The sequence below is a fragment of the Cnephaeus nilssonii genome (genome assembly GCF_951640355.1).
Source record: "Cnephaeus nilssonii genome assembly, chromosome: 9".
Classification (NCBI taxonomy): Eukaryota; Metazoa; Chordata; class Mammalia; order Chiroptera; family Vespertilionidae; genus Cnephaeus; species Cnephaeus nilssonii.
This window is the reverse complement of record NC_137080.1, coordinates 42,687,735-42,701,691: the sequence shown is the minus strand read 5'-3', so window position 1 is coordinate 42,701,691 and position 13,957 is coordinate 42,687,735. Positions and strand designations below refer to the sequence as shown.

The 13,957-nt window shown below is 34.9% G+C and overlaps 1 protein-coding gene across 4 annotated transcripts in view; it reads left to right on the top strand.

Annotated features, from left to right (window-relative positions):
* Positions 1-13,957, top strand: part of GRIK2 (glutamate ionotropic receptor kainate type subunit 2) — a gene marked incomplete at its 3' end in the record, with an annotated part of 560,517 nt that overhangs the window by 455,381 nt on the left and 91,179 nt on the right. For all 4 annotated transcript variants that reach the window (XM_079779676.1, XM_079779673.1, XM_079779674.1 and 1 more), the window contains exon 13: positions 2,148-2,365. In XM_079779676.1, the coding sequence (XP_079635802.1) occupies positions 2,148-2,365 (218 nt within the window). The remainder of the gene's footprint in view (positions 1-2,147; positions 2,366-13,957) is intronic.

Sequence of the window (13,957 nt, the reverse complement as noted above, 5' to 3'; positions counted from 1 at the left end):
AAAAATGAATAAAAACCTGTTTTGAAACAAACAGTTATTACAAGTAGTATTGGTAATACAACCATCAGGCAAACTGCTAGTCACTGCTAAAAACTAGCCTTAATGCTCTGGAGTATATTAGCCGCATAATAAAGGTCCGACCATAATAAAGTTATTATTATATTAGTTCTTTTATTATTAATATTTTTGCTACCACTTTGAAAAGTAAAATATGTTTACACTATATTTCCAAAGATATTTGGAAGTTTTAGAGAATTTGTATACTCACAAGATGAGCTTGATATCTATGAAGTCTAGCAATTAAAAATGAGACTATAACTGATATCTCCGAAAATTATAACAAGTAATCCAAGAGAAAAATTCAAATATAGGTTTGCTTTGCCACATAACTACTTCACTGCTGGTGGATACATGAAAGAGGAACCCATACTATTCTGGCTGATGCCAAGCTCCCAGGAATTAGTGGGATATAGTGCTGGACATGACGTTACCTTGAGTACATGACAGTCAGCCCCTAACCAGGCTCTGATTCACAAGCCTAGGAGGTACTTGTTTTAAGTCCTTTGGTAAGATATGAACTTGTGGTAATTGGGCCATTTTTTGTCAAATGTCTCCAATGTGTTTTTCTTTCCCAGTCTTGTTTGACTTGGTGTTGTTGTTTAAAAAAAAACACAAAAAACAGTAGGATGGGCAGCCAGAGCTGCTGATCGTCTTGGGAGGATTTAGTGTTTCAGTGTCCAGTGTGTGTCTGACAGGGCTTAGGAGCGGCTACAACGGACAGGTACTCTTTCGTTTTTTCCTTACAGAGTGGTAGGCAGAGTCTGGAGCTGGAGTTGGCTGTCATGTCCAAGTGTGTCTGCTTTTTAATATTTTGTTCATTGGTTCTGAAATTGCAAGAGTAAGATGACCTGCAGTGTAAGATGGGCTGTTTGAATATATCCCAGTCACAACACTACTTCTTTTCAATGTTAACATCAATAATTTGTTGTATGTTTCACTCCTTCTAAAGATATGTTATCTTACAGCATCAGCGATTATATTCAATATATGACTATAAAACAAATCAGCAAATGGAGTCCATCTTTGCTTCATTCCATTTTACTCAAAGCCTATTAAAAATTAAGTAATTTTTAGCCAATGCTTTCTTGCTTATAGATTCAAAATGATTTAAAGTGAATAGTAATATATTACACATATCCATACATTAGTATAGTTTTCTTATAAAAATTAATATATGCTGATATGTATTCATTTCAACATTAAGACTGTAAATAATGTACATAATGGAAGTATAAAACTATAAGGCTCAATTTAAAAATTGTTAGGATTTTATTTTATAATCTAAATTAATTAAAATTAATAATAATCAAAAGTAAGATATAATTCAGATCCCATTTTCTTATTAATACCATGAGCAGGCAACTCCAGCCATGTATTGTAATATATTTAAGAAATATTCATATATGTGTAAAAGTAAAATTGTGACACTTTAACTACTTATTCTGATTCTTGCACTGAAGCAACTATAGTGATGGGAGACATTTCTTTATACATAGGAAATAATATACTACTTATTTTTTATACTACTTATTTTAAAATAAAAACTGGACTAAAACTACTGTATCTCAAGAAACATGGATATTGGAATTATTTTTACACAACATTACTTTTTGAAATGGCAGGATAGACAATGTTTAGGAGCTTCATGTACATGAAATTAAACTTTACAGAAAACTTGGTAAGAAATGTTACTGAACATACGTTAAATCATTTCTTCTAAAATCCACATAACTAACAAGAATATGAAACACTGTACGTATGGTTTATAAACGAGAGAAATGGTTCCTTCTAATTCTATTTTTATAGTTTATTCACTCAGTATTCAATTGCTACTTTACAATGTCTCAGGAAGAACTTGAGTCTCCTGTCACTATACTTACACACACATGTCCTGAGAGACTGCTTACTAACTCCAGTTGGTCTCTGCACTCACAGCGGTTGTTGTTTGCTTAACTAAAGCAATATGTCAATCAATGATTAAAGCTTTTATTACACAGTGATTCCGTTCTGCCACTGTGACCAAAAGTATCTGACTGCTGATCAAATTCTCTGTATTCGTTTCACCTTTTCCCCCAAATCTCTGTTAGGTTCTGAGCTCATGCCCAAAGCGCTCTCCACCAGGATAGTGGGAGGCATTTGGTGGTTTTTCACACTTATCATCATTTCTTCGTATACTGCTAACTTAGCCGCCTTTCTGACAGTGGAGCGGATGGAATCCCCTATTGACTCTGCCGATGATTTAGCTAAACAAACCAAGATAGAGTATGGCGCAGTCGAGGATGGTGCAACCATGACCTTTTTCAAGGTAAGTCTTACTGGTTATCTAAAATTAATGTGCTAAAATGATAGAGTGTGAACAAAGAAATATTTCTCTAGTAATGAATGTAAGAGGATAGCAACCCTGTTATTCATGAGGAGCAATCAATAGCATATCCCTCAGGAATGGACAGGTATACAACAAAATATATGGCCATCAATGCAAAACATTTCAATACTGCAAATGGCAAGGAGTTTTTGCTTTATAAGTATTCTAATTTTGTTTGGAGGAAAACCTGCCTAAAGGTAAGTCTCTCCTACCCCCTCCCACAAAGTTTTATCTTCAAATGTAAAATAAATAATGCAATATATTTATTGAAAATTGATATAAGTCTTGGTTATTCCAGAAGAATAGAATGATTATATGTGAGACTATTTCCATACATACATTTCTTTGTTAAGATGAGACAAAGTTTACTTGTTCAGAAGCCTAAATGAAAAGAAGGAAAAGAAGGGCTGAAAGAGAAAATCAGAAACAGTTCTTGTTACTTGTACATTCATCCATTTAACATTCTGGGTGGCACGGAGTCTGAAAATGGGCTACCCCACTGGACTTGCAATGTTTCCAGAGGGACAATCCTGCGGAACACTTAAATGGAAGGTGTGGCTGTACAAAATTCCAGGCACATAGAGTGCCTCGTTTTCCACTTTATTATTTTTTCTACTTTCAACAACTGATCTCACTGGGCCAGAATAAACCAAATTTAATTTTGTGTTTCCTTCTCTGTTCACACAAATGCAATTGCAGTCCAAATAAATAAGCAGTAGAAGTGGATTTTTAAAAATCCTATAAAATAAACTATAAAATAAATTATTTCCTCTATCATCAAGTGCCTATTGAGTCCCAGAAATTGCACTATATGTTGGCTATTCTACAGCAAATAGTATCTAGTTCTCACTTTCAAGGCGATTATAGCTTAGTTGGACATATGGAAAACTATCCCCACAATCATAAATCTGGGTTTTATATGACTTAAAACAGCAGTTTTGCCAAATAATTATGTAATTTTTTTGTAAAAATTCTTACAAAACTAAATCAGCTTTTAGTTTGGAGTTCTAAAAGACACTAAATACCCAAAGAATAAGACAAATTTTATTTTTTAGTCAAATACGTATAATGCTTACAATTTAATTATTTTCAAAGTGAATCTCTCATCTGGCTAGTGAAAGGTTAACATCTGTGGTGCCCGGGCAGGCTAAATAGCAATCACTGACGGTGATTAAAGAAAATTGTATTTACTTAAAAAAATGGGGGGCATGGGAGATGGGGATATCCAAAGGAAAGGGGCTACACAGAGAAAAGGGAGCCTTGAAGAAAAGTTCAGGGGTTAGCCCAGGTCTAGCTACTGCTGCCCATTGCTCCCCTGGTTGCAGTCTCACGGGGTCCCTTAGGGTGAGAGGATACATGCCTGTGGAATGGCTCCAGTGTGCTCCTTGGAGGGAGAGCTTGAACTGGGTCCCTTGTCCTGAGCATATATCCCTCTCTCTCTTGCAAATAGAAATATTAGGGGAGGTCTCAGGGGAGGGAGGGTCGCACCAGAATATTCATCAGCCTTGCAGGTGTGCTCTTTCAGGGTCATGGTCTCCACTGATTGGTGGCAGCCAGGGCACCACCTGTCTCATTTTGCTGCTTTCTGGGCCTGGAGCTGAAATACAACTGAGGCTCATATGTTCTCTTTAGGGAGGAAAAGGGCAGGGGGTCTAAACCTCCTGACCATGGATATGAAAGATCAGGGGTCCAGACCTCATGATAGGGGAGGATAGGTGACCCTGGAAGGTTCTTGTTTTCCCAGTTTTGCCCCTTGTCAGGCATCTGGGGCTTTCTGTACCTGGCCCATGGTCCTTGCTCTGAGGGGTCTAATAGCTAGATTAAAGCTTGGATGTGTATTTTATAATTAATTGGATATGTATTTTATATTTAACTGGATGTGTATATTATATTTAATTGGATGTGTATTTTATATTTATATTTAATATAACTAAATATGATCAGTATGGTGCTGACTATATTAATTGCAATAAATCAATTTTCCCTAATTTAACATTTAGAATGAATAGAGATTAGTTATAATTTTTTGAAAAAAAATCAACTGTTGAAAATGCTAAATATACATTGTGAGTAAATAACTTTGCAGGGAGTGAATATGTATGTGATGCAGTTAAATTATTACAGTATTCAAGGGACTATTGCAGTTGTTTGTAAAATAGTGCATGTGATCTAATACCAAAAGTGATTAATTCTGTGTCACAAGTCCTTCAGGGTTTTAACTTTATTTGTGTTTTGCAGAAGACTCAACTATCTCATGTTCAAGTTCTTATATACTACAAATGAGGTTTATTTCTAGAAAATCAATTTGAAAACAAATTCTCCTTCTTTCTCATTATAAAGTTTCCTCTTCTTTATCTTTCAGTCTTTCCAGTATTCTGTTTTTACCTTTTTTTTTTTTAAGCTCAGTTGTTCTCTGCAGTGTCATTTTTGCCTGCCTTCACTTTTCCTTGTTATTGACTTTACTTGTTACTCTTTCATCTCTTGTTTTTCTTTCTCACACACTAGTGTGCTCCTAGCGCCCAGGGAAAATTGACATGAAACAATTTGATGTTTCCTACAGCATAGGCTTTCTTGTTGTAGAATGGAAGCTTCTGCAATGTACACTAGTCATAATAAAAACCACATAGTGATAAATCACTAACTTGACAATTACCTTATGTTGTTAACTTTATCACATGCTGAATTCTTGTTGTTGAAATTAGAACTTAAAAAGATACATTAAATGATGACTTTTCTTTAGTTATTTTAGTGTAGACCTAAATGGTACTAATTTCAACTTCATATTGTGGCTTGTTAAACTATATGCTTATACTAGTCAATGGGTATAAAATTTTTTTAAATTCTCTGGAAATCTGGAATTGAAGCAATTGCATACTCATTTTTAAATAATTTTAAAACAGATAAATGAGATCACACCATGTTCATATAATTTAAATTGATTCATTCTTCTGATTATTGTTATCATGAAAATGAAATAATTTCATAAATAAAATAAAAAAGTCTGTGGAGCAATTTTTAGAAGCTCTTTTCTAGACTATTTTCAAATAATATATAGTAATCTCTTATCCCTGAGGGATATGTTACATCTACCCCAGTAGATGCCCAAAACTGCAGATAGTATCAAACTCTATATATTTGTTTTTCCTATGCATACATACCTATGACATTTTAATTTATAAATTCAGCAAAGTAAGAGATCAACAACAATAACTTTAATAATAATAGACATTTTATAACAATAAACTGTAATAAAAGTTATGTGAATGTGGTCTCACTTTCTCAAAATATTTTATTATGGTGTATTCATCCTTCTTCTGTGATACTATGAGATGATACAATGCTTACGTGCTGAGACAAATGAGGTACTCAGAATGGCACACAATTTAATACTTACCAAACTGTATTTGCTCGATTCCTCTGTATTAGCACTACACTGGACCGCATGGGACAGAATTGAATCTATATTATTCACACTTGGATCTCCAGGCCCTGGCACAGACTCTTCATATGTTATTAGTGACTGATTGCCACAATAATGTTGCTTTAAAAAAACAAAACTGTTAGTGACATGTAATATAAACCTTTAGTTAGCTTACAGGTCAGCTGTCCTACTCCTGGAAACTTGTTGCCCAGAGACTGTCTACATTTGGAACAGACTTTGTTTCTTTTGCACCAGGGTCAGTGCTTTTGCCAATACCATTTCTGCTAAGTCTGTATGGCCTTTAAATATTTCTTGAATCCATTTATAATCAATCTACAACCCACACCCACAATCCTTTTTTAGGAGGTGTCTCTCTGTAGATTTAATCATTGCTATTTGGGGCAAGCAGGTCTTTATCCAGAGGAGAAAATCTACAAGGTTTTGCCCTAATTTTTTCAAAGGTCATAACAAAGCACTTCAAGGCAACATGATTAATGTGAAATTTAGTAAGGCTTGACATCATATGGGAACAATTTTGAGAACTTTTACTTACTTAGAACACTGAAGATTGGAAACATTTTCATTACCCAACCATGCAATTTCTAACTCTATATCACCTCTAAATTATGTTTGCAAACAGCCTGGATCTTTTAAATTTATTTCTCCCTCTCTCCCTTCATTCTTGCCCTCCTCCGCGCCTCCTTCATTATTGTTCTTATTATTGTTAATATTCTATCTCTTTTACTACTTTTCTTATGTAGCTAATATTTCCTATGTAAAACCAGCTAATACCTTAAATATTTGTCATTTTTTTCTGGATAATTTTTTTGGCCAAGTCTAAAAGATTATTAGTGCATTTTCCATCTTCTAAGATACAACTAGGCACACTTTAAAAAATAGTATTTGTCCATATAGTCACAGATTCCGGTTTATCCAGCCTCTTCTAATGATTTCATTGCCATCTGCTATGTGAGCCTAAATCAGTGCTCAAATGTACATTTCTTTATGGCAGCAACTCACTTTTTTACCAAATTCTGTACAGTTATTCATTGGAACAATAAATATTGTATTAATTGATGTAATACATATGACAGAGGGTTTTGGATGAATGCTTGATTACTTACAAAATTTTGCTATTCTGTAGAGAGCCATAAATGTTTCTTCAAAATATGTAACATTCTATAGCATTTTCATTTTAACCTTGGATTAAGAGCCAGCTTATTTGGAAGTGTAGATTATGGTGTTAGGAATTCAATCAAGTGGATTGATCCATCTAGGGGAAAGGTTTATCTTTTGGTACCTAGCAGCAAAGAGGGTTTGTTTTGTGTTCTTTTTCTTTGTGCATAGTCTCCCTCTTTAGGTGAGCTCAAAGTATATACTGAATGCCAGCTCATTTATTTTCACAGGAACCCCTAAGGAAGGTAGAAAGCAATTATCATTATGCTCATTTAACAGATGAAGAAACTGGGCCATGGAGAGGTTAAGTGTCTTATTAATTATGAAAGCAATAACCCAGGGACTCATAGTATCAACAATAAAAGTAATAGCTAAAGACATCATGGCATAACCATCACTATTCAGAATAACTAAGTGCATTAGTCATTTTGGCTCACCCACATGACCTCAAATGTTTGATCATATTAAACTTCTAAACCATTTGCCTTGAGCCATTAGGGCAGATACAGCTATAACATGTTCTTTACAATCTGCTACTTATTCTGAGCTTCTAGGTTCAATGGCCTTCTGAAATTAAATTATGCTGGGTGACATTATAGGTTTCTAAGCCTGGATTGCGTGTATGGCATGCCTGAAATAATTTTTTGAAAGATTGAGTAATTTTTTAAATTTCTTTTTGCTTTTCAAATGCCAAAAGAACATGCCATTTTTGAGTTGACAAATACAATGTAAAAACTTGGCAGTTTACCACATGCAATTAAAAGGGATTTACATTTCCCATATTTTTCTTAATTTCTGCAAAACATTACTCGTTTGTTCTTATGTAGAATAGAGTTGGTAATGCAAACATAATATATTTATTATGAAGAGATTTTCACATTAGAAAAGTAAATTCTGAAAATGGCATCCATTAGTGTACTTTTCACACTGAAAACTGTTTTCTGAAACAAGTGTTTATTTTTCTCTTGCTGTATTGGTGGTAAGACATTTTGAAAGTTCCTTTTTGCATATGCAGGAAATTGACTTATAATACTTTTCAAAGATGAGAAAGATCATCTAAAATTACTTTTGAATTTATTTTATTTTGTTTATTTTTATTGAGAGATAAATGACATACAGTATTGTGTAAATTTAAGGTGTACATGTGTGATTCAATGCATCCGCTCCCCTTTCTTTCATATTAGGGTGGGCATTTTATCTTCTGAAACATTGACCCCACAAAATATCAGACAGAGGCATAAAGTAATCTGCTGACCATATTCTAACTTCTTTTGGATTATTTCCCTGAATTGTCTTTAAAGACCTTTGAATATATATTTGCTGAAAGTAAATAATCTAATTACATTTTCACTCTGATACCATCCTCTCTAATAAAATGGTAATATGCAAATTAACCATCACTCTGCTACATAAGTCATGCTCACCAGCCAAGCCACGCCCACCAGCCAATCAGGGCGAGTATGCAAATTAACCCCAATCCAAGATGGCTACAGCCACAGAGAGCAAGGTTTCCCAGGTAACAGAGCAAGCCAAGCTTTCCATAGCTGTTGCAGGCCTAAGCCTCCACTCAAGCTACAAAGTTTCAATTATAGAAGGTAAACGAATTCAAACAAATGGCGGCAGAATGGAGCTTGAGAGAGCAGGCCAGGGTTGCTGGCGGCAACAGGGGAAGCAAAGCTTTCCGCACACCCTGGCCGGGCTCACCCGCTTAAGGCTACAAAGTTTCAATTGTAGAAGGAAAATAAATTCCAGATACCAGGGCCTCTGCTTGGGTTGCCAGGAGGCGTGGCCGGCCTGCAAACCACCACAGGCCCCTTGCTCAGGCCGCCCCACACCCCAAGGGAACCCCCACCCTTATCTGTGACACCCTTCAGGGCAAACCAGCTGGCCCCCACCCGTGCACCAGGCCTCTATCCTATCTAATAAAAGAGTAATATACAGATTGATCATCACTGCAACACACAATATAGCTGCCCCCATGTGGTCAAAGATCCTGCCCCCATGTGGACACAAGATGGCCACTACAAGATGGCCAGCAGGAGAGGGCAGTTGGGAGGCACCCGGCCTGCAAGGGAGGGCAGTTGTGAGGGACCAGGCCTGCAAGGGAGGGCAGTTGAGAGGGACCAGGCTTGCAAGGGAGGGCAGTTGGAGGTGATCAACCCTGCAGGAGAGGGCAGTTAGGGGTGACCAGACTGGCAGAGGAGGGAAGTTGGGGGCAAAAAGGCTGGCAGGGGAGCAGTTAAGCATCAACCAGGCTGGCAGCGGAGTGGTTAGGGGGTGATCAGGCTGGCAGGCAGAAGCGGTTAGGGGCAATCAGGAAGGCAGGCAGGCAAGCAGTTGGGAGCCAGCAGTCCTGGATTGTGAGAGGGATGTCCGACTGCCCGTTTAGGCCCGATCCAGCCTGTACCCTCTCCAATCAGGAGTCCCAGATTGGAGAGGGTACAGGCTGGGCTGAGGGACAACCCCCCGCCGTGCACGAATTTCGTGCACCGGGCTTCTAGTTCCTCAATAAGTATGCATGATAATTTCCATGTAGCAGGATGAAGAGTTAGAGCTTTTTCCTATCTCACAGAAATATGATGGGGTCTATCCTAACTTTTGTTTCTGTCTCTGAGTAAACATTGAGGAAAATATATGTTCTATGGGACCAAGGGAGTGAATATATTCACCTCTCCTTTATAAATCTTTATTGCATGTTCATTTTCCATGGAGTGTGGGGGAAGGGAGGAAATAATTTTTTGAAAGATTGGGGAAGAAACCTATAAGGGGGCATATTAGACTTGAAGAATTGTACATGTGACTTTAGTGTTTACATAATGGGAAACAAATTAAGAATACATGAAGTACCTTACTCTATAGGTAGATATTGTTAGGTTCAGAGCAACAGTTTGAGATTTGAACTCATGTAGTTTTCTTTTCTGAGCTTATTGTACTATCCAAAAATATTTAGTGAACTATTGCCATTCCTTTCCTTGTTGTGGGAAAAAAATAATGTACTTTTTTAAACTGATGCACAATTCTAATTGATATCTTCCTTTGTGTCACTTTGTGATTGCTCAATATCCATCTCCCTATAGATCTAAACTGAAACAAAATGCTCCTCAAATATGACATTCTGCTCTAACTTGGATGATGGAGAACAGAATATAATTAGGCTTCCAAGCCAACATCTATTTTTGATAATTTACTTGAAAGTTACTAATTAAGTAATAACCCTATGAATATTTATAATAAATATAAATTTTATTTTGAATTTTTGTTTGTTTCAAGTTTGTGGATAATTTAGTTTATTGTTTTAAATTTTCTTCATACTTAATGGAGTCAAAGAAAATTTAAAAGCTTTGTGCAGTTGAACAGCAATGTATCTGAGCAGGTAGTTTAGATTAATGATGAATATTATTACTAAAATTTTCATTTGTTCATGTTGATACTTTCTTCATTTTCCATCAGACACCTTTTCTAGTCATCTAAAAATATATCTCAGCAAAGCTTTTTATAGCCATATTATTTCTTTAATTCTTGCAAATTATTTTTTCTTTAATAATAGCATTAAACTATTGGTTGTGGGTAACGGATTATTGTTAACCTTAAGTTAAATGGAAATATTTTTTTTATAAAATAAGGTTGGTGTTTTAAATGTGTTATAGTCTTATTAGTATCTAATGTGGTTTTGATATTAATTCATTATGTTTGAAATAAATATTTAAGCCAAGTTTTTATTATGCATTTAATTTATTGGCATAGTAAAGATATTATTTTTAACCAAGAAGATTGTCTCCCTTCCCTACCCTCATCTAACACACCATTTGTTGTATGTGAGGCCTGATTCTATGTTTATTACAGGGATTTGCATAAGGCCTACAGAAACCCAACACCATTTTACTATGTTCCCATTCCAAGACATAAAATGGTGCCTTTGAGTAAAGCTGCTTCATCAGACACTGGTTTTGCATGCCAAGTTACAGCTATCAATGGTGAAACAGCAGATGTGAAGGCTAGTTGGCATCAGAGCATATGAGTCAAAGACTTTCCTATGGGAAAGAAAGTGCTTCATTACACTTTATCTATACTAAGAACATTGGTTCTATCAAGCTGTCTGAAAATTAGAATATGATGTGTTTTATTACCCTAGCTCTGCCAGAGTGAATTCAATAGTTAAAAAGTAAGTGATAATACCATTTGGGGAATTATAAGAAGTGATTCGAGTCTCAATGTATTTAAACTTGGAAGGAGCAGCAACTTTTATCTTAACTTCTCTAAAATGTCTGAGGGACAAAAGTTTAATTCTCTCTAATGGTTGGGTTTTCTACATGTACCAGTGAAGCTTTGGGGACTTTAATTGAAGGATAAATTATGTGTTTGACTGATATGTAAAATCTGAGAAACAAAGTTTTAATTGCCTTGGAAAGCCAGTGTGTGAGGTTGCTTTTATTCCAGGATACACTGTGGTTCTCTCCCTCATTTGCCCTCCTTCCTCCATCCCGTGCAGGGACCATTCTTACTGTTTGTCACCTCAGGATGGCAGCTTAAACACTATGTTGCACCTCATCAATCTTAGGAGAGAAGTCCCCACAGGGAGAAAGAAAATTCGAAAGCCAGTTAATATAGTGATGTTGAGCTGGCATGTCAGGTGCTGGGTAATGGATCATAGTTGTCACTGCAAAAGTTTATAGCCACTGGTTAGGCAACAATTTGAAGGAAATCAAGAAGGGCATATTTTTTGATACAAAGAAGTAGGCTGAGATAAATATTATTTAAAAATTGTCCTTTAAAAAGTATAATGTAAAAAAAAAGGATAATTTCTTAGACAAAAATAATTGCAATGAAATTGTATCTCTTCTACCAAAATAGCTGATTAAAAACATCTTTTGGTATTTCTAAAACAAATATGCAAACAAAAAAACAAAAAAAAACCCAGACTCTCTGCTTTGTACATTATTTGAGGAAGTTATACTTATTGGCATTGTGGCTAAGAAAGATCTATTATTCATGCTTACTGTTACCTTTAGAGGTGGGTCCAGCTTTAGAATATCAAAAGACATTATTTTTATTCCTATGATTGTCCATTGATTACAGATGTATACACTGAAACTTTAGCTTAATTTAGAATATCCTTGGCAGTTAATGGTCTATGCCCTGTGATGTATTTTTTAGGAAGCTGATCTTTAGTTGCCAATACAATTTATACTAATTAGCTTCTTTGGTCAGCTAAATTTTTTTTTATTCATTTATTTCCCTTTCCTTTTCCAAAACCCAAATAGCAGTAATATCACTTTGTTCTTTGATCTTAAGAGTTGATTGAAGACATCACATGGTAGTTGATTCTTTCATTATATCAGAAATAAAAATAAGGTTTACTGTTATTTACTTCTACTTCCATCTTTGATGCTTTAGACTTTTATTTAAGAAAACACAGAACTGTTATTTCCCTTTAGAAGCAAATAAAATGTAAGGTCATAAACTGTTCTGCTACTCAATGGTCTTAGCACTTCATCGGGCATATTTGCAAGTAGAAAACATAAATCATAAATCATCTTTACTTTTTTATATCCTTTCCACTAACTCTTCACAGATTGGAAAAAGAACAACATAAACTTTAGAGCTTATTAGTAGGTGTTGATAATTATAAAGTGAATATAATAGATTCCTTAAAATGTTGCTTGAAACATATGATTAGATTGGACATTACTGCTAAATGTCTTAGTTTTAAAGGGATCAGGTGCTGAAATAACTCTAATTTCTCTTTTTGCTGTAATATTTGTGACTGTGGCAGTGCCTTCAGTTGTTTAAATCCTGAGTGCATGCTGATGAGCACTTTCATTGGCCTCCCATATTCATGCTACCTTAACTGGAGTTAAATTATGAATAATTATATACTTTATTTTTCTTATACCCATAAATTTCCATATTAAGTCTCTTTTAGTGGAAGAATAGTTCAGGGTTGGCAATAAAATTATAATTTTCTATTTTCTGACAACAAATTAATACTGATTTTGATTGTTATTAACCTATTGTATACACCATAGCACTACTGGAGTTCAGTGGAAAGATTTTATTATCTCTAAAAATAGGTGTTTCATTTATTAAATAGTATAATTACAGCTATTTAGAAGCTACACTATAAATTAGTTTGCTTTGTAGGTCCCTTGACTGTTTTCAGAACACTATGAGTTTCTGCTTCATTTTAATTTATTACAAAAACAAATAAAGACCAAAGAATTGGAAAGCAGCATTAATAATGAAAATAAAGGATTGTTGAATCAAAGCAATGCACTTTAACATAATGATTAGATGCATAAACTAGGTATTGGCATGATATCCTACATCTGATACTCACTAGGGATTTATTTAATCTCTCCAGGCAAATGTGGTTATAGATATATATCTTCTAGATTGATTATATAAAACACCAAATAGGTAATAAACTCCCAGTATGTACCTACAGTTATCTTTACTATAAGGAGCTTAATAGTAGAATTACTAAACTCTATAGCCAATTAAACCATTTTCCCAATATGAATGCTTGTATTTCTGGAAATACATTCAGTTTACCTATGGTTAATGCCAGGATCTGACACTCAATTGCATTTTTTTTCTGTCTTTAATAATTTGATCCTGATTGTAGATTATTTAAAATATTCTGGGTTATTCTCTTGTACTGCTTAAAAGTTAAAATGCATTATAAATCCAGTTCCAGCCACACATTATGGGTAGTCTTTTCATTAATGGTCTTTTATGCATGGTTGTTTAATTAATGCTCTTTTTATTATGTGTAAGATTTGTTTTGACAACCCATTTATGCTCAGAATTAATACTTAAATAGTAAAAACACCCTCCCATTTTTAATAGTTCTTTCTTCCCATGAATATTAACCATTGTAATCTAAACAAGTTTCTTTTTCTCATATGATAATAATGCATATGACTCATGAGACC